Below are 26258 nucleotides of genomic sequence, written 5' to 3'. Positions count from 1 at the left end.
GCAGCAGCAGGGGAGGGGGAGCTGGCAGAGGCAGGGAGCAGAGGCAGTGTCAGGACAAGAGGGGGCAGGTAGTGAGGAGCATTTTTTTTTAATGGGGTAGGGTCCCTTGGTATACATCTGGTGCCATTTATTAATCATTTTAAAGCCCAATTAGTCATAATGAAAACAAGCTGCCCTTAAATGAAAGGCTTTTCATTTTGGTGCATTAATCGCGATAACAACTTCCCTGCTGCTGTCTGTGAGAGAAGCTTTGTTTTAGTTTTCTTTCATTCTCACTATCAACGCAATCATAAAAAGCTTACCTCTCTGTGTCCGTACTGATTTCCTAATGGTGCCAGGCTGTCTCGAAATGAAAACACACTGCAATCTATGCCTCTTATCAACAAACAAACCAACCCAATGCAGCTTATACCCCAACCCTTTCCTAAAGAAAGCACTGGCAGTACACTTGGGAGTCAAGAAGACGATACCAAATAAGCAATGCACAACATAAGTACCTTATGCTGAAGCCCCCCATTCTCTTTTCATGAGGATAGATATCTTGATATTAGACAAGTCAGAGCTTTTGAACTTCAGAGCATTTGGCATATGCCATGTTCAGTGTGTGTTAAGCCTGGTTTATCCATCTCAGGGTCAAAGAAAGTAAAAATATAGGAAAACAACACCCCCCCAATCAGTGCATTTTCTGATGGATTAAGACACAACTGCAAAATTAGCAGCATTAAGGGCTTCACGTGTTCATTCCAGATTAAATTTACTTCTGTACCACAGATGACCAGCACGAGGCCTATACACCACTTTAATCGTTTTGAAAGCCTAAGATTTGAAGGTTTTTTATGCTGGTCCTCTACATCGGGGTGAATTTCACCCCCAAAAAGTAACTAAAGTTCAAACACTACTGAGAAGGTTAAAAAGCCTTGCACCCTATGGTTTTCATAGATTTCATAGACATTCGGGATGGAAGGGACCCTGAAGGATCATCCCAAGGGGCAGGAAGTCAGCAGGGATCATAGGATCCCAAAAGATAAGCATCCAAATGTGTCTTGAAGGCGTTCAAAGTGGGTGTTTGAACCGCATCGGGCGACAGTCTATTCCAAACCTTAGAGGCTCGGACAGTGAAGAAGTTCTTCCTTATGTCCAGCCTGAATCGGTCGCAGTGGAGTCTGTGACCGTTCGATCTCATCATCGCTTGGGGCGCTCTGGTGAAGAGATGTTCCCCCAGATCCTAGTGAACACCCCGATAAACTTATAGGTGGCCACCAGATCACCCCTGAGCCTGCGCTTTTCCAGGCTGAAGAGTGCCATGGCTCTCAGCCTCTCATCATAAGGTCTGTTTTCCTGACCTCTGATCATGCATGTGGCTCTCCTCTGCACTCTCTCAAGCTTCTCCACATCCTTTTTGAATTATGGAGCCCAAAACTGGATGCAGTACGCCAGCTGCAGCCTCACCAAGGCCGAGTACAACGGGAGAATGATGCCCTGGGATTTGCTTGAGAAGCATCTATGGATGCAAGCCAGCGTTTTGCTCACTTTACTAGCCACAGCATCACATCGATGGCTCACATTCATCTTGTGGTTAATCATGACCCCCAAGTACCTTCTATCCGTAGTGCTAGCCAGCGTAGCACTGGCGAGCCTATAAGCATGCAGTGGGTTTTTCTTCCCAAGATGGAGAACCTTGCATTTTTCGGTGTTAAAGACCATCAGGTTCTCATCCACCCATTTCCTGAGCCTGTCAAGATCTGCCTGGATCACCCTTCTGTCCTCAGGTGTGGATGCTTTACCCCAGAGTTTGGTGCAGTTGGCAAACTTGGCCAGCCCACTGCTGACACCAATGTCTACATCATTGATGAAGATGTTAAAAAAAATATAGGCCCAAGGACAGAGCCTTGAGGGACCCCACTGGTCACAGAGCACCACGATGATTGACTTCCATCAACCACCACTCCCTGGGTCCTGCCACGGAGCCAATTCCCCAGCCAGAGGATCATGGTGAGGTTGAGGCCTCAGTTAGCCAGTTTTGCCAAGAGGTGATCATGGGATACCAGATTGAAGGCTTCTTTAAAGTCAAAATATACAACATCAATCTCTTCCCCCTTGTCCAGGTGATAGGTCACCTGGTCGTAAAAGGAAATGAGATTGGTAAAACAAGACCTACCTGCAACAAACCCATGCTGGGTATCCCTCAGGATATTGCCGTCAGCTAGTCTGTTAAGGATGGCCTCTTTGATAATCTTTTCCAAGACCTTCCCTAGGATAGAGGTCAGGCTGATGGGCCTGTAGTTTGCCAGATCCACTTTCCTCCCTTTTTTGAACATAGGCACCACACTGGCCTTCTTCCAATCATCAGGCACTTCACCAGAGCACCCAGACTTCTCAAAGATCCATGCCAGGGGCTGAGCTATGATGCTTGCCAGGTGGTCAGAGTTGTCCAAAAGCCCTGCTGCACTACCTAAAACACATTCAAAGTTGTAACCCAGCCCCTCCGGTCTGTAAATACTTTGGTTAGGGGAAGGAGGGAAGGGGAATGCCTGTCTGTCTAAGGTCTCTGGCAGACATTCTTCCCATCAAGCATTTCTAGCAGCGCTTGATGGAAACTGTCATGCCATGGGACCTGCTTCACATTCAAAGGGCAAACCGTTCAGACAGGGAAAAAAAGCACCCTGGAAATTTGCTCTGCCAGTATGGGAAGCCGAAGAGCTGTCAACACCCCTCCTTCCAGCAGAGCAGGGAAGACCTATGCAAATGGTTACGGGAAGGGGGCCAGGAGCAGCCACATTAGCCACAGACACCTTATGACAAGGGTGGGCAAAATGGTAGATCTGGCTGGCAGCTGAACTCCATTTCCCAGCATTCCCAGACCAACCAGAAGCCGTGCGGGCAGGTATGCAGCTGGGCAGAGAGCTGCTTTGGGGCTGGGATCTTGGGGCGGTGACAGTGTGGGCATAGGGCAGAGCCGCAATCTGCTCCCTGCAGGCCCCTGCCCGCAGAACCTGTGCTGGTCACAGCGGCGTGCAGGCAACAGATAGTGGCTCTGCACTGTCCCCAGCCCTGTGCTGTCACCACCCCAAGATCCTGGGGTCTCCCCAGCCCCACCTGCCCAACTCATTCCCAGCCATGCACCCTGCCCGTGCAGGTCTTGACCCCGGTGGTGGGTACAGGGGGTCCGGGCAGCAGGACTGGATCTGACAGTGGCAGCTGAAAAATGGAGTCCACTGAAAGCGTGCCCGATCCAGCTGGTGAGCCAGACTCTGTCCAACCCTTCCGATGAGATGCTTTTATGTGCTTTTCCTCTGTCATTCCCTGTTCCCTTTCCTTCCAAACAAATTCCGTCCCTTCTATGAGATTCCTATTGTGTGCAAGTAAAACACCCTGCTAAGTGTTGGCTGTGATAGGGAAGAGGTGCTACTAGGTCCTTAATGATGAAAGCTTGAAGGCTGGTTGGGAAAAGGGAGGGCAGAGGGGTGTTATAGGGGCATGCAAAGCTTCAGTCGCCGGTTCAATTTGAAGATCTGGCCCAATTCGAAGGCCGAATCACCAAATCCAAATCTAATCAGGAGACCCAAAAAAACCTCCGAATTGATTTGGAAAAGATTCAGATTTGGAAGACACTCTTTCAGAGGAACAGAAACTGAAGGGGAGGGGGGGAGACTGACATCTGTAGCTGGCCAGTGACTGCGATCTTTCCCCGAGTCCCTTCCAATCACAGAGCTCTGGGGGAGGGACGTAAAAACAGCACATAAGCCTCTGTTTGCAGCAGTTCTGTCCCTTTTGTGAGCTGTTTCCTGCCTGAGCACGGGGAAGGCCCCCTCTCACAGGCCACCATCCCTGCTGGTTTCATCCCGCTGCGCCTTAACACACACCCAGTCACACGTCACAAGTTTTGCTCGTCAGCACCTTGAGGTGCAGTTTCCCAGAAACACCTCCACTTATCTCCTTGAAATTTGTCAGGCCTCGTGCCCTCAGAAGGGGCTACCATCCCTGCTGTTTTCATCCAAATCTGGCAAAAAGTGACAAAGTTATAGGTATTTCAGTGATTTCCCCATTATAGTCTACGGCCGAATCTCTCCGAATCAGCGCCAAATCTTCCGAAGCCGATTCAGCCGAATCAATTCGGGACAGTGATTCGAATCTCCAAATCAAATCACTGTCCTCCAAATCATCCGAATCCAATACTTCCCTATCTGCACAGGCCTACAGGGTAAGCCAGGTCCTGCTGAGGCATCTAGGGCAGCAGAGTTCAGCATGAATCATGAATGCAGGAAGAGTGGAGAGGAGGGGGAACAAGAGAGCAGCCCTCCATAGGATGCTGGAAAACCTGGCCAAACTTTATGACCCTATGCATGCCATACCATGCATATGTTCAAACAAGGTAATATCTTTGTGGTTGTATCACCATTTCTGTGGCTCATTATCAGGGATACATTGCTTGAACATGTAACGTCACAATTTATTGTTATTAATACATTAATTGTAAGATAAATGTAACATCTGCCAAGGGCCTGACAGCCATTTTAGCCAATGACTATTCAAATGCAAAAGCACCACCCTCCCCACTTCTAGAGTAGTTACCATCTGAGCCTCCCCTTGGCTTGTTCTCCTGCTGATTTTGCCGGCAAATGGGAGATACAGGTTCAAACCCCTTCTGGCTGAGATCGAGGCCTAGAATCTGGGTCTCTAGCTCTCTGGACAGGAGCCCTAACCACTAGGCTTCTAGGCAAAAAGTTGGAAGAGTCCTCCTCCTCTTCTGTCACTGCCTTTCCAGGATTTATATGGAGTTGTACCTTGCCAGGGAAAGCAGGATCTAAAAATCTACATGAATGGCCAAAAAGCCACTTATCCACCTAAAGGTGGGCTTGGATTTGGGGCCAAAGTGCAGTTCTTGAGATAGCTTGTATACCCATCTCCGTCACCAACTTGGTCTAGACAGGAACATGCAAAGTAATATACTTCTCACCTGCCTCAATATGAAAAAGGTTGCAAAAGAAGATCATGCCCAATTCCATACAGCTGCTCAACACAGGTGCAGAGCTAAACAACTGGGGTACCATGGTTCTACAGCAGGAGCACCTTTTGAAACAGGAGTAAGGTGTGCTTGGCTTTTCCTATTGCCATCTAGTAGATGTTCTTGTGGAACTGAGCAAACCACATTGCTGCACTGATCCTGGCAGTTCGACTTGACACATTTCTCTCATTGCGTTGCTAACAAAAGCAGAGAGCATATGTTTCTTCTGTAACCAAATGTAAAACCATTTACGATTATCCATGCGTACATATTGTCTTTAATTTGTGCTAGTCTGTCCAAAGGCAGAGGATGATCTTTTAATAATCACCACTTGTAACAGCAATCTGTCCTGGCTGGAACACAGCAACAGCTCTTTTAGGGTCTCTCTGACTCACTAAAACAAATCAGGAAACACTGCCTTGCTCTCAGATTCTCTTTGTCCCACATCACATTCAGATGAAAGAACTGAACAGCACGGGAGTTTCTGTATCATCTTTGAAGGTCTGTAGATCTCTGTTCCTATAAAATGTTACTTGAGAAGCTCCTGAGATGCGTTTTCTTTTATCCAGCCTCTCGTGACCAGAAATGATTGTGTGCATCAACCTAAACATGTTCCTCATCTTTTAACCTTAAAAGTAATCCATCTCCCTCACTACTGGGGATGACAATCAAGTTTCAGACTTCATCTCTCTTTCTCTGTGCCCTTCAAATTCGCTAGCAACATTAAAAAGTGTTTGGTGACACAATATGGAGCTCCACATTCTATTCATTTTTGCTCTTGTCCCCAATTCTGTTCAAGTGCTACAACTAATCTTTTGCTGATAAAGTAGTACAACTGAGCTTGTGTTATCCTACACAGCTGCATTATTAGACTTGCTTTCAGTGCAATGGGCTGCTGTTTCTATCATGCTTATTTGGGTAATCTGTCTTATGACCCACCTAATAATGGCAAGACAGTTGCCATGACTATTCTGGTTTTTAAAATGCTTGCAACTTTTGACATTTGTTCATATTAACAGAGAAAGAAATGTGCGGGTTTACAAGTGTGCAAACTTATAAAGAGCTTACAGAAGACCTGAAAAGGGTACAGGAATCAGCAGTGATGCTTCTTAGAGGAAATCACAAAAAGATTGAGCATGCCTGCTCAGATATGAAGGCTGGTCTTGAGGTTAGGTCACTGGCGTCGCTGGCTTGGGATTTGGTAGATCTAGATCGGCGATTCTCAACCATGGTGCTGCAGCAGATGGCTAACTGTATTTATCTTAGGTTTTTTAAGTTGTCTACCATTCTGCTAACTAGCGTGGCCCTTCTTCATACACTGTATCACTTAGTCACTACGTTAAAGAAAATTAAGTTTGTGGCAAAATCATCCCTAAAACTGATAATCATGGGAGAAAGAAAGAAATCTGTTCTTGCACAAGGAGGTTAAGGAAAATGAAAAAGGTATACTAAGTAGCCAAGAGGTCATTGAAGCCAAAGTAAAATCCCTCACACGCTCTTTAAATGATATTTGCTTGCAGTTTTATATACGGCACTCTAATTTTTTGCATCTAATTCAGTTAAAACTGCAAAAAGTGCCCAGTGGATGAAAGAAAAGGAAGCTATTCTTTAAAATTGCAGGAATAGATTTACAAAGAAACTGCAATGTCTGGAGAGTAGCACTATGCCATCTAGTGATTGCAAAATGCAAAACCACTGTAAGCAACATTGGTGAAGGGCACCGGGCTTGTTACAGTGAGCTCCTGCTCCGAGATGGCAATTACCAAGGACTTCAGCAGGACACGGTCTGTAAAAGTCACATTTCGTCAGGGCACCGCTGCCAGCACACATTAAACAGCCCTGCACACTTTCCCTGCTTCAGAGGCAATATTGTCAAGTACATTAAAACAATAACTCCAGAAATTCCCTCTGTACCATAATACCCTCTCCTCCCAATGCACATTTTGGAGTTCTTTCTGCATAATAACTAGAGGCTAGGAGGGAAGCCTGTAATCCCGTATTTCTTAGACCTAAGGATATTTAACTCTTAACTACTCAAGGCTACACTTCCTTCCCTGTCCAGCAATGACTAAACCAAGTACAGTTAAATTTTCTGGTCTGCAAAGCCTTCTTACCCTGAATCTTTACATACATCATCCTTTTTCCTCTAGATAAAGCCTGTGGCCGCTTTAGTCCACTGCCTCAGTAAAGGCACTTAGTTTGCTTGGCTATAACTTCAGGAACAATAATGATGAGTCTTTTACATGTCTTCAGATGACATAATTCCTATCAATATGGCTCCAAGGCTCGATTCTGTACTGCTTTATTACGATTCCTTGATCTTGATGTTTCTGAACAGCGTGTATTGTCCTCCATCTGATCTTATTACCCATTTGCATTCTTGTTGCTATTGGCTTCATTACAGAACATCAATTCTGTTACTATGGCAGTACCTCCTGTGTTTCAGAGAGGGATCCCAGACAGCATCCCAGAGCGCGAGACGTTTGAAGGCAGGTGCTTTTTAGTCTCAAGTATATTCTGCATTTATTGTTTCCGGAGGAGGGGAATGACTGGCAACATACGCAATATTCCACATGACGAATCACATGAAAAGAATGTTTTTGGGTGGCACATTCAAAAAATCAAAATTGAACATACCAATTTAATGCTGTTCAGCTAAAATTTAAATTTAACACCCTATGCATTATCTTAAATTCTTTATGCAATCAGAGACTGCTTTTCCACAGGATCCCAGCCTCATTCAGTGTTAAGCAACCCAAGTGTGATGGTTGTTCCCACTCCTCCTGTAACTCACAGGAGTCTGTATTTTAATAGTATATTATGAAATTGGAAAGTCTTATAGATATGGATACTGCTAAAGGAAAGCAACCACATGACCAGTCATGTAACCTCTGCCTTCCTTTCTGCAATTGCCCATAAATCATAATGCCCATCTACATCAGCTGAGGATTGGTCCCTTAGATCAGGGCTGTCCAACTTCAGCATAGCTGTGGGCTGCACACAGTGCTAGCATGTGGGACCTGAGCCCCCCCCCCCCAGTATTGTGGTCTGTGGAAGCAGTGTGTGGATTTCCCACTCCTCCCCACCATATGGCAGTGGGACAGGTGGCCACTGGGGCCCACGGACCACCAGTTGGACAGCCCTGTGGGATAGAAACAGTCTGTTCCCTATTTGTGCAACACTGGGAACATGTGGGTGTTACACAAATAGTAACAGTAGCAAACTGTTTCCTTCTTTATTGTAGCCTTTTTTTCTTGAAGATAGCGTATATAGTTGTCATACACATCTCATAGTAGAACTTTTGTCTCGTGTTAGGAAAATCTATGAATTCCATTAATTCAACACCTGTAAAGAAATGAAACCAGAAACAAACCTTTCTAGTAATAATTAGAAATATCAATTTAAAGAAAGCTTCAAGCAAGATGTCTGGTCCAAAATATAAACACAATCTAAATGGTATATTCTTTTGACAACTGATGCCGAATAAGATCCAATTACTATTCGGTAGGATTTCAGTGGAAGTAAAGGGTGGAGAACTGAGCTCAATACAACAAAATTACTGAAAAATTCATTTTTAAAACCAAAAATCTGCTGACAAGGGAAAAACCACTAAACCAACATTCATTGGAAAATGGTAATGTATAAAACATGACAATGTCATTTTGATTTGCTCTGGACAAAGATGAATAACCTGCATCTGCCTCTCCAATGACACAGAACAGATCCTTCCTGTTGGCATTCTATTTTACATTTTTATATTATGTGTATATATTCTGCAAATGTATCTCTCAAATACCAAGCATGGTCATCAATCTATCCTTTGCAATAAAAACCTCCACTGGAGACAGATGAACTGACAGAATGTCTCTTGGGATATGGCAGGTTCAGCCAATAGACAGAGCACCATTGGCATACACAGAGTTTAAGGTTAATTCCCTTTCTGGAACTAAGCAGCAAATGGTACCGGAGTCCAAGCAGGAACTGGGAACAATGCCATGACCAATGCTCTGTTTTAACTCTACAGTGATCTAAAAATAACGTTTTGGGACATTTGCAATGAGAAAAACACCCACCTGCACACCCACGCATCTGTATTTCACCACTTGAATAGGCAAAAATAAGGTAACAAAGACTGGAGAGAGTCCTATGTAACAGGCTAATTCAGACATTCATTTTAGTACTTCAGTAGGTTTTCTTGTTTGTTTCACACTTGGTATCTTTATTCTTCTCTAAAACTGGAGGAGCAGCTTGACTATGGTATTCCCATTGGCATGTCCTAAGTATGCATTTTAAGTTGTTACAGCAGTTATGCTATTGTACATCTCTTAAACAGCAACTTCAACAGAGTGACACTTTCCTTGACAACTTCCTCAGGCTAAACAATGAGATTAGGAGCTGGCTGTAGACTATGCAATCTCTCATTTCTAGATCAGAAGTCTGAATCCAGTTTATGTCAGCACCAAAAGATTACTGAAAAGGTACTCTTGATTTTTACTCAGGAGCAGATTCCTAGGATTCTAAAATTTACGGCTGAAATCCTGGCACACAAGGACAGGATTACATGCCAGATATTCATCTTTAATGACTCTGCCCTCCCCCGAGAGATGTTTTGGCAAATTATGTCCCCTGCCTTAGAAATACAAATCAGTACTTACTGGTCTATCAAAAAACCCCAAAAAAACACTTGCATCCCCAAGACTCTCTCCACAAGGGACAAATTCCTAGTGAGAATAGAAGACAATCTTCCACAAAGATGTAATTTTCAAAATGACAGATCAGGGAACATTTCAGTTATTTTCAGGGTGTATTTAGTCTTTAAAAAACGTGACCTAAATAACTATCTGATGTGCAAAAAAGATACATTTTCAGTTTGACATTTTCCACCAGTAGCTGGCAGTAGTAGTTTCTAAATTCATATTTGTATGGTTAGCTGCAAACAAAATATTCCCTATATCTTATTCTGGAAGAGATAATTAATAAAAAAGAGTTCATAAATATGACCCAATGGTAAGATGCAAATATGGAAACCATCATTTTGTTATTTCCTATCCCAGACCCTTGCAATCCTGAACTTCACTTCATAGTTTATATTAGGACTATAACTGATATGACATTCATGAAAGATCAGAGCTGTCATCAAACTCAGGGATGCTGCTATCTTGGCAACAAACTAGAACAAAATGATACAGTAATTAACAGGGCATGGACACACTGTGCCACCCTATTATTCAATCACAGTATGTCAGGTTCAAGTTACTTGGAATAAAGTACAGTCTGGACTTATTTTTATCCACAGACTAGCGAAACTAACATGTTAAAACTGATGATTGAGAGTCAGAGGGTGTTATTTCTTACATACAGTCTTCCTCCTCCATGAACTGGGAGGAAAAGGGCTCTATCCTGCCAAAGACACAAACTGGAAAATAATGGCATAGTGCAGTGGTGCCCAATCTTTTGGCTCCGCAGGTCAGATAAGCAATGCCAGGTCAGTCCGTGGGCCGGATCCTAGTGCACAGGGCTTAGAAATATGGCAGCAAGGGAGCAAGGACAATGTTAACTGCCATCACTCCCTTGCCACCAATTTTCTAGACCTGTGGGGAACCCCATGGACCGATGACATGGCTGGATCTGACCCATGGGCCAGCACTGCTGGATAGTGGAAACAACTGCTAGACTTGAACAATTCTTCTGTTCGCTGAAAAAGCTTCTCCAATACGACCTGGATCCCTGCTGATTGGTTTTAAAATTTTTTAATAGTTCAAAGTAATTTTTTTCAAGGATGACATACCTGTGACAGAGAGCCTGGGGTGCTCCGTCACTGAGAGAAGAGACCAGAGAGAGCCCTGCAGGACAGGAAGGGCACAGCTGGGACTGGGCTGCTATAGACAAGCTAATGACATTAATTAGCAGGCACCCACAACCAACCCAGGAGAGTCATCCGACTGGAAGGGGGCAGGGACCTGGGAGAAATAAGGCACGGCCAGAGCCAGGCTAGGCAGTTGGCCGTGGAGGCCAAGCAGGGAAGAGCTCTCTGGGGGGTGCCTGCAACTGAGAAGAAAACTGAGCGTGCTAGGCTGCAACAGCTCAGGAAACTGAGGGCTAGCAGCTGATTAAGACCCAGGTTTGGGCAGTAGTTTTGTTATAGCTAGAAGGGCATGCATTTGGTTTCAGTTTGGTTTGGTGCCAGGGGGGACCAGGAGGGCCCGGTGCCTAGTGGGGACTAGATGTTTAAAGAAGACCTGGGAGGGGGGACTGCGAGGGATGGCTTGAAGGTCCCAGAGCACGTAGCAGGGTGCAGGCCTTGCACGAGCATACCAGAGGCCCCACATGAGCACACCTAGCACACCCAGATGGGGGATCTCATACAGCCCGCAAGGGGGGATCCCACAGTGCCTGAGAGGGGCGAGACAGGCCTTGAAACAGATAGTCCTGGGGACTGGGGCCAGGGAGCCCAGAGCCCAAGAAGGGCAAGACTGGGACTTAGGGGCCAGAAGGCCCAAAGCAGGTCAAAGACAGGTCCTGGGGCCCAGATACAGAGGGACAGTGAGCCCAGGAAGGCTCAGCAGCCCAAGAGAGGGCATAATAAAGGTGTTGGAAAGCCAGACAAAAAGCTGGGAAACCTGCAGCTCAGTTTGGTCAGTGGACTAGAGTTGGAGGGCCCAGTGAGAGCAAAACGGGCAGAAGCTGAGAAGGCTGAAGCCCGACATGGGAACAGCAGCAAGCTCACTCTAGGTCCCCCAGGCAGCCTCCCTCCTTTCCAAATAATAAGATCAAAGGCCTGGTGGGCGAGTAAAGAAGGTGAGGACTCCTAGAGTGGGAGCTGGGCCAGGAACTGTGTGGCCACCGGGGGGTGTCATGGCTGGGACCCAAACCTGTCACAATACCCAAAACTGAATGATTTTGGCAATTAAAATGAAATTAGCACTAGTGGGCTATGTGGAAACCTAGGACTTGACCATGGGCACTTCAGCACTCCAAGTTTCTCAATTTATGAAATGAGGAAACCAGTTACCTACCTGATGGGACCAGCAGTGTGGAGGAAAGAGCTCAGGGCTCTGCCCCAATCCAGCTGTGGGAGGGAGTGTTGGGGGAGGCTGGCTCCAATCCAGGTGTGCAGTAGGGGGAAAGGGGTGGAGCCCAGCCCTAATCCACTGCTTGAGGTGTGGCAATTTCGCAGGAGGAGAAAGGTGACCATATTAATTGCTACCACTCCCTGCAGCAAATTTGGAGCCCTGTAGGCTGGATGCCATGGCTCCATGGGCCACACCTGGCCTGCAGGCTGGAGGTTGAGCACCATTTGATCTACAGTACTGTGTGCAGTTTTGGGCTCCACATTTTTAAAATGACAAAGTTAGAGAGGATCCAGAGGCAGATGACAAAGAAAATAAAGGGTTTATAAAGCATATCATATGAGGAGAGGCTGAAGGAGCTAGGCACATTCAGCTTGCAGAAAAGGTGCTTAAGAAAGACATGACAGCAGTCTTTAAATACCCAAAGGGCTGCCATAAAGCAGAGGGGAACGCACCACAGAGCAGGACGTGGACCAATGGCTTGAAGCTGCAGCAAAGCAGGCTTAGACTGGATATCAGGAAAAATTTCCTCACGGTTAAGAAAAGCAAGGCGGAGGAATAGACTGGCTAGAGAAGTTATGGACTCTCCATCACTGGAGGTGTTCAAGAAGAGGTTGGACAGCCACTGGTTGGGGGATGATCTAGGCATAGCTGTCTGTGCCCATGTTCTACTCTGGGTACTTCCCATGAATCTGGGCTTTGCTGGTTGCTTCTGAGAGAGGCTTAAAAACACCTTGACACGTGTAACAGAAAGGTGGGGAGGGGGCAATGAATGTTGGATGCAGCCAAAGCTGGGGATTTTAACTGGGGTGTACCAATGCTCCCACTGGAAGCAAAGCCAGAGGTTCCTGATGAGATGGTCTTGCCCCTCCACTCAAGGCCAGACTGATCGCCATATCTGGGGTCAGGAAGACAAGGGGGGAATGCCTCTTTAGTGCAGCACATGGGCCTCTACCAGGGAACTCTTGAGCATATATTAGCAACCTTTCAAAGAAGCAGGACACTTCTTTGAAAGCAGGTGGTTCCCCCCTGCTTTGCCTGTGGCAGGTTAGGGTGTTGTGTCTTCTGTTAGGATTGACAGTAGTTTTATCAAGAGGTTAGAGTATGGATTTTAATAGGATGGTTTGGATACGGATGATCCTACCTCAGGCAGGGGGTTGAACTAGACGATCTCTGGAGGTCTCGTCCTACCTTATTTCTCTATTATTCTATGACGATGAAAACTATTTTATTTATTGTTTGTATTGTGTCAATACTCAGAAGTCCCATGCAGGATTAAAACCCCATCACCAGGGATCCTGGTTTTCTCTAATTTAAAAAAAATCCCTAATTTTTGGTTAAAAAAGTAACCCCAAATCCACATTTTCTATGACTTAAATGAAAGGCCAGTAATATATAGATAGATATAGTGGTGTTTTATTTTAATCATGGAAAAATGTGGATTTGGGGTTACTTTTTTTAAGCTGAAAATTTTAAATCAGAGAAAAACAGGATCCCTGTCCATGACATACAGTAAAAGACAGCCGCTACTCTCCAGAAGTAACAATCAGAGATCAAATCCTACAAACACTTACACAATGTACTGTACTCTGAGCATGCGAGCAGGTTGTAAAGCAAAGTGAAGCCTAACACTCAACCTGAAGGCCTTTCTCTGTTTGTAACATGGAGACCATACACAGCTAATTCTCAAATTTCAGGGAAGATCCTTAGCATCAAGATTTTTGGGAAAAAAAATAAGAGGCAGAAGGACAAAAGATGCTGTGTTAAGAAAGGATTACACTGGCTTCATTCAAAGCCTGCCAAAGTCAACTGGAGTCTTTCAATTGGCTTCAGTATGTTGCAAGAGGGATTTTGGAAAACCAACTGACATTAAAATGAATAGAAACTAGTCACCTAAATCCCCTATATGGCTTTGAAAATGCCACACCATGTTTGCATCATAATGATTATGAAATATGTAAATATTAAAGAACACACACATGAATGATTGAAGAGATATATGTACACCAAACTCTGCTAACTCTCTACTTAGCTGTTATACAAGTGCTAAGTACTGTTTTATTAGAGGCTTATAAAGAGGCATTTAAATGCTCACATTACATGAACAGAATGAATGATTTAATAACAGAACACCACAGTATTTTTTCCAGAGTGTAGCCAGCGCTAATATAGTACCCTCTATTCCAGCAATTTGCCAGTACAAAAGAGTTAAAGTTTATTTGATCAAGCTAGGAGTATAAAGCTTGCTTATGTTCTATTTAAAGGTACTGTTTACAGAACTACTGAATTTAGTGCATAAAAACACAGGTACTTACCTGATAGGTAACTCTCTTCTTTCCATCATCATCTGTTTGAGGCAAGGTCAAAGGTCCTGAAACTATCCAAACATCCTCAAATCTCTTTGTCAATTCCCGACAATACATTTCCATTCTGCAAGATATTCCAGGAGAGCAAACTTCAAAATAAAAAGTTAAACAAGACATGTCTAAAACATGACATGGAGCATGACATGTTCCTAGTTTTTGCAGCATATTTTCAATAATGTGTTCATAAGCTATGCATCAAAAAAAGAGTAAATATATGCCCAATATCCAGTCCCTCTGCCATTTTGTTCCCAATTAATGACTTTACTGACAGCTGGTCCAGCATTCTCCTTGCATACTTGAGAATTTAGCCCTGCTATCATCTTATCACGTTCTCTCAGAATTCAAATTTCTGTTTTTCCTTTATTTAGAAAGGAGTTAGTTATCGAAAGTGACTAAAATAAAGACATTTTCTGAAGGCCTGGGCACACCCTTTTCATTTCCAAAGGTTCTATTGTATTCCTTTCCATTTGGCTCCTCTGTATTTTAAGGGAATAGAGATGCTGTCAGACTTTACCTCCCAAGTCAGTTGGCTTTGTGGATATCTTAAATGATAAATTAGAGAATGTCGCTCCCAGTCTACAGCCTGTTTATTGCCCTTTAATGTCAAAGTACATGAGGACAACTGATTACCAGAAGCACTGACATCAGAAAGGTACAAATGAAAGATGCTATTTTGGATTTAAAAAAACAACATTAAGTGAACCTGTCCAGTAAACAATCTGATAATCATGTGTGCTTTGCCTAAAACGTAACTGTGGCCACACTTCATGTTAACCGTATTGGTCCCAAGAGCTGCTGAAATCAAATAGTGTAGGGACCTCTACTAAAGATGCTGTCATATTTGATTGCAAAGTCACACTTTGGTCATCCTTAAAACAGTCAAGGATTGATGGGATAGATTAGAAAAGAGATGTAAGGTATTCAAAGATTTTGGGGAACCAACAAAAAAGGAGAAAGAAAAAACAGAAGGCAGCAAATAAGATCTAAAGACAGACAGATAAGGGGAAATAGAATAAAGAAGAAATAGTCACTAAGACACCAGAAGAAACAGGGTAAAGAATGGATGAAGATGGGGAGGAGTAGAAGACAACATAAATGAAATGAAAGCAAGACATGTAAGTATTTTACAACCTTAAGTTGTATCATTACAAGATGAATGACAACAGGCACTGAATAAAACACAATACACTCGTTTAGGGGTGGCCAGAGTTACTCACTCTGGGAGCCACATCTGATCCTCAACCAAAGCTCAAGACAAGAGCCGGAGAAGTGGGAGGGTGGGGGCGCTGAGTGGTCACCTCCAACCCGGAGTGGAGGTGACCATCTCCCCCCCCCCCCCCTGCACTTTGGATTTCCCCACAAGGAGCATATCCCGGGGTAAGCGGAGCAGCTGCAGCCTCCACCCCAGCAGCCTGGCACCAGAGCTGGCATTCGGCGAGAGAGGAGGGCGGGCTCAAGACGTGCTCCCTGTAGGGAAAGCCAGAGCACTGGGAAGTGCCAGGCTGCACTGTCCCCCAAAGCCACTGCAGGGAGAAACAGGTAGGGCTTCAGCCAATTTTGGGAGAGCCGCAAGTACCGTGCTGGTGAGCCACATGCTCATAAGCCATGGTTGGGCCACCGTGGCACTAGTTTTACTCCTCTGAAGTGCAGGGGGGGGGGGGGGGGGGGGGGGGGGGGGGGCATGGTACTAGGGAAAAGTGGCAACATTTTTTAAAAATGCTATTCAGTTGCTTCAGTCCTTCAGATTCTAGGTGCCAGGGAAGGAAGTCAAGCTCTCCCCTGTCTTCCTGATTAGACTACTCTGGGAAAAATAAAAAGGTGTCTCAGCTCTAAAATGGCATATGCCTAAGCCTTTGCATCAAGAAACTGTTATGCTCAAATGCCTGAGGCATTAAAACAATAGAAAAATCTCTTTAAAATGTTATAGCACATTATTTATCTATAAAATAGTATAACCTTACTCGATGCCTCATATTCTTTTATATGTATTCCTGTAAAAGCAGAGAGCAGTCTGTGGATGAATGATGATGCCTTTTTATACTACATTTTTAGTGCAATATTGTGTATAATGTAGTTCTCCTTCCCTTGAGTAAGCCTTGTAAAAGCCAACCCTTGTTCCTTCTAACCTAGTAAGCACACAATCAGAGTTGGTTTTAGTTAATTATTTTTCCATCTCAGAAGAGAAAAGAAACAATATGCAGAGGGTTAAAACAGATCTTCCAGACACTTCACCTCAAAGCTGTTATCTTGGCAGCTTTCACAAGTGATGAGCACTACGTGGATGCAAGAACTGCCAGATACATCCAAGCCCTGAAGTGTTGGTGATTCACAAGGCTGCACTATGTCCTTGAGGTCAAACATGACCCAGTGCCCAAAAACTGTCACTGGCATGCTGCTCCTGGAACTATCTTTAGCGTGAGAAATTAAACCAAGAGCTGAACAACTTGGAAAGCTGCCATGGGTCTTTTCTTAAGAACAGGGTGATTAACCTGGAGGGCCTGGCTAAGCTCAATGAGGGTAAGTAATTTTGTTTACCCAACCTAAATTTTCCCTATGATTTCTGCTGGATAAAGAATTGAAATGGCTACATATTCATTTTGTCATGGTTATGGAATAACTGCTCTTCAACTAAGGGCAAGCTGCAGTGATTCCTGCATATGTCCTATAAAGTGCCTTTTCACGCCAAAAGGGATCTTTTGGGGTGAAAAGAGATATATAAATATAGTTATTTGTTACCCCCTTGATTAACCTTTCATTCTTAGTTAATTCAACAGTGATCTCTTACCTGTTCCAAAATCCAGCATTATTCTCGTAATTCTGAGGCACAATGTTGGAGAGATAAAATGTTTCAGCCATAGCTTGCTTTATAAAGAGAAAAAAATCTTGTTATTAAAATGTTAAATTCTTCCAAACGTTTAAGAAGGTTACGAGTCAGTACCTAGATCTAGATCAAAACTTGTCTAATGTAATTATATAAAGAGCAAGTCAAGCCAGCCCCCTAAAACACATTTCCAAATATTTTAGAAGCAAGTAGAGGTGTAAAATTTGGACATAAACTTTGCAGCTTGAGTCTATCCACAGTTCTACAGAAACATTTCATGCCAGATAGTGGCACAGAATGAATGTGTTAACAGAGTATTACATTTGCAATTAGGTTAGGAATAGGTGAACAGTTTTTTTCTGAAGGAGAAGGAAATTTTTCCTAGGCATTTTACTTCCTACGCTGGCTGCAGAGTTTGCACCATGTTTTTGCTTTCCCATACCAGAAGAGGTTAGAATAAAAATGTAACACTATCATTTTAAAAATATATAGGATAGAGATGGTGGAGTGATTACCAAGACCTCAGTTCTGCAAAAATGTATATAGCTGCTTAAAAAGTCACAGATAAACAGGAATATAACCCCTTCTGTGGTTGTGGCCCAGGTAGTTTCAGCCATGATGAATTCTTGGCTTCCTTCTACCCCTAGATAACTTCAAGTACATATGAAAAACTGAAAGGAAAAATCTCAAGTACTTAGCCTGACCCTTAATAATTTTAAATGCTCTCTCAGATTTCCCCGTGTTTATAGAACGTAAAGAATTGGTTGTAATGTTTAAGACAATGCCTGCTACAGGCACTAGTCGTGCAACCTGCGACCTACTCCAGATACAGTATCTAACCTACTTTCAGTTCTGGACCTCATTTTACAGGCTATTATACACACTGAAACAACCAGAATAACATGGACAATTATCTATAAAGGATTCTTCTACTAGAAGTAAAATGACTAGTGCATTAATTCCCCACATAACAGTTCCATCACTACGCTATTCCAGAGCATGCTATATTTCAGGACAAAAATACAGATTCAGGCTGCTACTTAAATAACAATTAACCTGTACCAGGCAAATTTCACACTGGGACCAGATAAGTCCAAAGCTGTTTTCTTAGTCAGCCAGGGGTTTATTGTCAGGAGCATCAAATATACAGTCTGCAGGCAGGATCTGGCCTGCAGAATCCCATAATCTGGCACCTGCTGTGGGAGTCCTACTCCACACAGCGTCTGGGTGTGCACCGTCCACAGCGCCTGCTCGGACCAGGCCCTACACTGCACCATCCACTCGGGCCGGCATCTCAGACCAACCCAGGTGGCTGCTGCCTGTGCTCGATCAGGCAGATGGGCCAGATGAGTTTGACACAGGTGGTTCACATGCCCAACATTTTGGGACACCTCACAAATTTCTGTATCAAGTAAGTAAAGACACTTCATTGACTTTGAAAGAACTATGGCAAAGGCAAGGCAGTCATTCATTCATTTAATACTAATGATCAAAAAGGAAACAGATCTTAAGCAATCTAATCAATACCCCTGCCAATCGATCCTACTGCCCTTTGTAGCATATTTGCTTTATCTAAATCAAGTGTTAAATGTCTCAATACCTGTTGACAGGAAGATAGCGTGCTACTTGCCCTCGCTCACTTATAAACTGAGCTCTGCAAGACAGCGCTGAGGTTTGACTGGTAAGTGTTACCACTGTAATTTTACAGACACGGAAGCAGAGTCCCAGGGCATTAGAACTTCTAACTCTCTAGTTCAAGTCCCAAGCTAAAGCAGGGAGACCATAACTCCCTCTTCTTAAAGAAGTAAACAATGTAATGAATCTGAAGACCACCTTCTTCCCCCTTTTATTGACAGACACAAACTAAGAAAAATTCCTACCGTTGAAAATTTGTTATCTCCTGCTGGTGCCATATGTCCTCGTGACCATCCACTCCCTAAGTAGTCTTCATTGACAGCACTAAACATTAGAGGGATATTAGGATCTGGTTTGAATTTACAGTGCTGTCGGTCTGCAGAACCTAAGGAACAACATACTAAGTGGTTAGGTGATCAGCGAATTATCAGCATTATCAGACAAAAAGAGCTGGTCCCCACCAGGTATCCCCAAGATGCTCGTGTTTCAGGATTTCATGTATCTATCTAGTCTGAAGACTTTTCACTCTATATAAAAAATAATGGTTGCACTTAAAGCTGTGCTCCAGCCCTGAACTTATTCCTACTGCACAGGAGAAATTCTAAGATATATTGTTTAACAAAAACTGCTAAGCTTAGAGGAAAGACAGACAAATGTGACAGCCATTTTTCCTCAGCTGGAGTAAATCACCAAATATCTACTATGTGAACAAAGCCACAAAGATCTACACCAGCTGAAGACCCATTTCCATCCTGCAAGGATTCTGGCTTTTCCAAGTCGACATAAGAAATGTGATGACAGTACTTAAGCAAGTTTATAGTTAGTAAAAGAAATACTGAGAGTGGATGCAATTTGTCCTGGATGAACAGAGCAACAAGGCCATAACTTCTAAAATTCACCTAAAACAAAATTTCAGAACAATGATGTCAATTCCAAATTTTCAAGGTTCAGATATTCAGAGACGTTAGATTCATAGATGTTAGGGTCAGAAGGGACCTCATAGATGTTAGGGTCGGAAGGGACCTCAATAGATCATCGAGGTTAGTGCATTTGTCGCTGCTCCAGTAAATGCCAGTACAAGCTAAACTACTCTTGTTAAGAAAGAGACGAAAGCATATCAATGGTTTTAAAGTTAAAATTTTACCATGTCCAGTGGACAGTCCCAAACATACTTGCAAACTATGCCGTTGAATATTTCAGGTATTTTACCACACGATAAAAAAAACCAAACAAACAGATTAACTTCAAATTAAACTTTTTGAAGGGTTTGTCCAAGATACAGGGGGATTTCTACTGAATTGTTAGTTGTAGTGTTAAACGGGCATTTTCTCATCTTTTAGGGAGACAGATGCTATAAGAGCATTAAGCTAAAAAATGAGAACAAAGTACTTCAATTCATCCTGATGCAACAAAGCACGTCATTGGGTATTTAAGTTGCATTTCAACATGAACTGAAGTGCTTTGTTGAATTTTGGCCAAAGCAAACAACAGCATATTCAAAACATTTTAAACTTGATGTTCTATATTGACTATAGAAGATAGACGAAGGGCTCTTTCCTGTATCTATCAGCATTAATCACTAGAACTTTATCACCCTAAACCTCAACACTTATAAGACAGACGTGTCATTTGTTGCTTAAGCTTGAAGAACGGACTACACATTCTTGTATCCTCTATGCTTTGGTAATAACAATAAGTTGTGCTGTAATTTCAGTTGTATACATTTCTATTTTCATATTTAGATTAGCTTCTTTCCACTGTTCTTTGGAAACAAGTTTTCAAACAATTAAAAAAAAAAAATGAATGTCTACAGCACAATATTTCTAGAAATAAGAAAACTAAATGGTCTTTTCAGTTTTAACACCCCAAAGTATGCAGTTTGGATCATGTCTTGATCAAAATACCTATCCCATAAAGCACACCTACAAGTATAAGGATGTTTAACTTCAAAAGCCCAGTTAGTTTTGTTCTGATCATTTAGACAACATTATAAGGCGCTGGCTAGCTACAGGCACCGGGCAGCAATCCTAAGTCACTGCTTTCATTTAGGCTTGAAGGCAACGGGAATACTTACATTGATTATAACCATTTACAGGATTTGCCTTTAGTTTTGTAAAATAATCTCTTAGTCGCAGCCTTCATATATTTAGAGATACTGCCTATAGAAAACATTTCACAATTATGAAATTATTCATTTGCACTCTAGAGATCGGTGTAAATTCAACAAAAGTAATTTGTGACGGCTGTATATTGCCTGAATTTCATTCAGTGAAGGTCGTGAAGTCCATTTGCTTACTTTTTTAAGCACAGGCAGCTGTGGCGTGACATTCACACGCGTGGTAACAGAGCAGCGAGGTTAAGTCGCCAAACCGGCTACAACAAGCACTGCCTGGGCTCCACCTTCCCCTCGAGCGCACACGTCGGGCTGCGCGCTCCTGTTTCTGCGCCGGCGCCCATCGCCCCACGGAGCGACGGCCACGTCCGGCTCTGCCCTAGGAAGCGCTCGAGCCTTTCCCTCCAGTGAAGTGAAGCGAGGGGAGGATCCAGGCCTTCATTTCCCTGCACCTTTTGGGGGGTTTTTTTGACCCTTTGCCTCATGCATTTCACACCGCAGCACGCCCGCCCCTACCTAGGGTTTTCTGCTGGGACACGTGCTCCACCACCCATCTGGGGATCCGCTTGGCCTGGTCGTAAGACAGCGCGTGGTTCAGGTACGTCCGGCTCTCGGCTCCGGCGTCCGGCAGCCCGAACTCCTCCAGCACCGGCGGCGCCGCCCGCCCTGGGGGGGGAAGCACGGGCCGCGTCAGGGGGGATGGGATGAGACACCGCCCACCGCCCACCCGGCTCCGCGCCAGGTCAGCGCGGGGCCGACACCAACACCCCCTCCCCCACATCCGTCCTTCCCTGGCCGTGCGGAGGGCTCCCGCGGCCTGGCTCTTACCCGGCTCCGGCTCCGGCTCCGGCTCGTGGCGGTGTCGGAGCTGCAGCGCGGCCAGGCCTGAGGCGGTGGCGGCGGCGCCCAGCACGGTCCCGCACACCAGCCCGCGGAGGAAGCGGCGGGAGCCCCGTACCGCCGCCATGCGCTTGCCCCCGCGCCACAGCCGCCCCGCCCCGCCCCACCGGGGGAGGGGCGCGGCAGGCCCCGCCCCTTCCGCTACGCGCGGCCAGTTCCTGAACCTCCCCAGCCCCACCCCCGCGAGACTCCGCCCCTTCCCTATGCGCGGCGCGTTCCTGAACCTCCCCGGCCCCGCCCCCGCGAGACTCCGCCCCTTCCCTACGCGCGGCGCGTTCCTGAACCTCCCCGGCCCCGCCCCCGCGAGACTCCGCCCCTTCCCTATGTGCGGCGCGCCCCCGAACCTCCCCAGCCCCGCCCCCGCGAGACTCCGCCCCTTCCGCTACGCGCGGCGTGGCGCGTTCCAGAGCCTCCTCGGGCCACGTGCGGGATCGTTCCCGCCCGTTGGAGGTGGCTCGGGTGCAGCTGGAAAAGTGCTAAGCAGGACTTACACCACCCGTACAACGTGCGCTCAATACATCTACTGGAGACGAACAAAATCACGGAGTCAATACAGAAATGCAGGAAATAACGATACATATATAGATAGCAATTAATTTAAAAATATATGTTAGGCTAATAAAAAGTATTATTTTGGACCTGAGAGTTCTAGATTTTTGTATTTCTTGTTGCCTCAGACTGACGCGGCTACCACAATCACCTGTGGACTCAACAAAGACACTGGAGTTATGACACGTTACACCTGCCTGACCTCGGATGCACCGTGTACCTGCCGGAGTCGACCTTTTAGGGGTGCAGTTGGTAGCCGTGTTGGTCTTAGACAAAAAGAAACGCAAGCCTCTTGAACGCTTGGTTCAGAGATGATCGCTATTATTAGACCAACTAAGAAATCACACAAAAAAAATCTTTTTCTTCAATTTTCCTGTGATTTCTTAGTTGGGCTAATGAAAGGTATCGTCTCTGAACCAAGTGTTATAGGAGTTTGCGGATCTGACCTTTGACACTTCTTTTCCTGCCCTCGCCTCCTTTTCTACCCTTTGTCTTCCTAATTTCCAGCTATTTACTGTTCCACAGCCGGTCTCTTTTCTACCCTGGAAAACTACTACAGTAGAGTCTCTCTTACTTACCTTTGACTCCCCCCCACCTTGTTTTTCCTCCTCCCTTCCCTTTCCTACCTTTTGTTTTCCTAATTTCCACCTATCTACGTCCTCACTGACATCCCCTCACACTTCTAGCATCTTTCATTCCTTGGAGTCTCCGAACAGCAGAGACTTCCTATGCCTGAAGAAGGGTGATCGCACCCAGAAGTTTTTCCCCCAACTACTCAGTTGGTCTAATGAAAGGCATCACATCTACCCAAAGCAAATTACCGGACCTAAAATCAATTAGTATCAGAGAACAAACCCACATCTCTCTCCATCACAAACATGCTGTTTAATGTGCATGGAGGGGTTCAGCTCTGAATGGTTACAGTGAAGCCCTGGGACTGCCATGCCCTGCCCTCACCAGTGTGAGGAGGGGCTCGCCCCTCAGAACAGGCTCCCTTGCCTTTTTGCTCGGGCAAGCAGGCTCTGACCCGTGTCTTTACCTGTGACAGGTTTGGGTGCAAGGTCTGCATCGTGTCTGACCTGACAGCAGTCCAATGTAGAGGTTAGATTATGGTTTCAGCATCCACACCCTGCCCCTGTGTGCCTCAGGCTAGCTAATTTAGTTTAAGATGTACGCAAAAACAAATGCAACTTCATTGGAATGAGTTCAAAAGGCTGCAAGGCTGTGAAATAGGAGCCTCTTTACCAGGGGCAGCTAACAGACAGCAGAATTACAGAACGTCTGGTAGCTTGATTGGGGGAACATCAAGGCCATTAAAAAGGAGAGAGAGTCGTTAGCACCTGTGGTAGATTCCCCTGGTTCCTGGCTGCAGGGGCTGCCTGGCACAATTGCAGGCACATGGGACCGGGAGCATGGCCACCTCCCCTTGAGAGGTTTGTTCCACTTTGGAGGCTCCAGGCCACAGTCCAGAGACTGCGTGCCATCAGGGATGGTGAGCAGGAGACAGACTCCTACTGCTAGGCCCTTCACCCCCTGGAGGCCAGGGGTAGACCAAAGTCACCTTCCAGGACAAGGGAGGACTCAAGGATCTCCCACACTGCCCAGCCTGGGGGTTAGACCAAGGTAGTCAGTGGCCCCAAGGCCCACTGCACCAGGGTCCCCTCCCCTCTGGGGCTTTGCAACAGGTATGAACCTTGTGCAGGCCCAGTACAGCCTGCAGAGCTGCCAGCTCCTGCAGGCAAGGGAGGACCACTCAAGCTACCATCCCAGCTTTCCCTAAGGCCACACATAGAGTGGTTGTTGTGGGAAACTCCTTCCTGAGGGGGACTGAGGGTGCAATCTGCTGCCCCAACCCCTTAGCCCGGGAGGTCTGCTACTTCCCAGGAGCCCACATCCAGGACATAACTGAGAGGATCCCAAAGGTCATCCAGCCCACCGACCACTACCCTATGCTCCTTATCCATGTGGGCACAAATGACACGGCTTGGAACAATCCCAGCCAGGTCTACAGGAAGGCTACAGGGTTTTGGGAGTGGGACTTAAGGGGTTGGGGCACAGGTGGTGTTTTCTTCAATCCTCCTGGTTTCGGGTTATGGGCTTAGGAGGGAGAAAAAGATCAAGGTAGTCAACCAAAGACTACGGTGCTGGTGTCATCGTGAAGGCTTCAGCTTCCACGATCACAGTCTGCTCTTTGGTGAGAGAGGCAGTGGTCTGCTGGGGAGACAGCCTCCACCTCTCTCCGCTGGGGAGGAGGCTCTTCTCAGCCAGACTGGCTGACCTGCTCGACCGGGCTTTGAGCTAAGCCTGCTGGAGGATGAGGGGGGACTACCACCACAGCAAACCACTGGGCAACTTTTGCAAATCCAGCAAGCTAAGGCACTCAAGGGAACCTACCCCTACCCCAGCCCCGAAACAATGTGTAGGGAAGACTAGGGCCTCCAATGGGACACTTACGTGCCTGTACACCAATGCCAGGAGCTTGGGGAACAAACAGGAGGAACTGGTCCTCCTGCTAAACAAGAATAACTATGATCTCATAGGGATAACGGAGACCTGGTGGGACTCCGGCTATGACTGGGCCACAGGTATAGATGGCTATACCTTGTACAGGAGAGATTGTGTAGACAAAAGGGGCGGGGGTGTAGCACTCTATGTCACGGAAAGCTACACGTCCCTGCAAGCCGACATTGGCATCCAGGGTGGATGACTAGAGACCCTCTGGGTTAAAATCTGTGGTGAACGTGGCACAGGGGACACAATAGTAGGAGTCTACTACAGACCTAACCAGGATCAAGAGCTCGACCAGGAATTCACCAAGGAACTGGCTGAGGCTGTATGCTCCCGGTGCATGGTTGTCACGGGAGACTTCAACTACCCAGACATCTCCTGGGAAGAGCACTCGACCAAATCTGAACGGTTGCAAAGCTTCCTCATGTGCGCGGACGAGCTCTACCTGACTCAAGAAGTCTATGGACCGACAAGAGGCGAAGCGCTGCTCAACCTGGTCTGGCACAGGGGGATGATCTAATCAGCAACCTAACGATCGAAAAGAAGCCGGGAGACTGTGACCATGAGCTGAACACTTTCACCATCCACCGTAAAGCTGGCAAGTCAGTCAGCAACACATAAGTCCTTGACTTCAGGAAAGCTAACTCTGGAGACAAGGCTAGATGAACACCTTGCTGGGGTCATTTGACCCCAGTACTTTTTCCTGCCATGGCAGGGGGTCGGACTTGATGATCTGCTCAGGTCCCGTCCGACCCTACAAACTATGAAACTATCCTCTCAGCTATGTCCTGGATATGGGCTCCTGGGAAGCAGCAGACCTCCTGGGCTAAGGGGTCGGGGCAGCAGATTGCAACCTCGGTCCCCCTCAGGAGGGAGTTTCCCACAACGACCACTCTACGTGTGGCCTTAGGGAAAGCTGGGATGGTAGCTTGAGTGGTCCTCCCCTGCCTGCAGGAGCTGGCAGCTCTGCAGGCTCTACTGGGGCTGCAAGAGGTTCATACCTGTTGCAAAGCCCCAGAGGGGAGGGGACCCTGTTGCAGCGGGCCTTGAGGCCGTTGACTACCTTGGTCTAACCCCCAGGTTGGACAGTGTGGGAGATCCTCGAGTTGGCAAGGCCCTAAGCGACCATGACTCGAAGAGGAGGGGAGTTCAGGGTGAGTGATTGTTCCTCAAGGGAGCGATCCTAGAAGCACAAGCAATGTCGATCCCATCTCAGAGGAAAGGCAGCAAAAGGGCACAGAAGCCCCCTTGGCTCTGCAGGGAACTTGTAGACCTCCTGCGTCTTAAAAGA

General features: G+C 45.9%; 1 protein-coding gene across 1 annotated transcript in view; it reads right to left on the bottom strand.

Moving 5' to 3' along the window:
• The window catches only part of EXOG (exo/endonuclease G), a 30675-nt gene extending 8661 nt beyond the window's left edge, over positions 1-22014 (bottom strand). The window contains exons 1-5 of the mRNA XM_014608935.3: positions 21839-22014; positions 21527-21676; positions 19143-19282; positions 17227-17303; positions 14391-14505 (exon numbers count right to left, since the gene is read on the bottom strand). Coding sequence (XP_014464421.2) covers positions 14391-14505; positions 17227-17303; positions 19143-19282; positions 21527-21676; positions 21839-21977 — 621 coding nt within the window. The 5' untranslated portion in view covers positions 21978-22014. The remainder of the gene's footprint in view (positions 1-14390; positions 14506-17226; positions 17304-19142; positions 19283-21526; positions 21677-21838) is intronic.
• Between the last annotated feature and the right edge of the window lie 4244 nt (positions 22015-26258).

Source organism: Alligator mississippiensis, chromosome 5, assembly GCF_030867095.1.
Source record: "Alligator mississippiensis isolate rAllMis1 chromosome 5, rAllMis1, whole genome shotgun sequence".
NCBI classification, from domain to species: domain Eukaryota; kingdom Metazoa; phylum Chordata; order Crocodylia; family Alligatoridae; genus Alligator; species Alligator mississippiensis.
The sequence above is the reverse complement of the archived record's forward strand: the minus strand, read 5'-3'. Positions and strand labels throughout refer to the sequence as shown.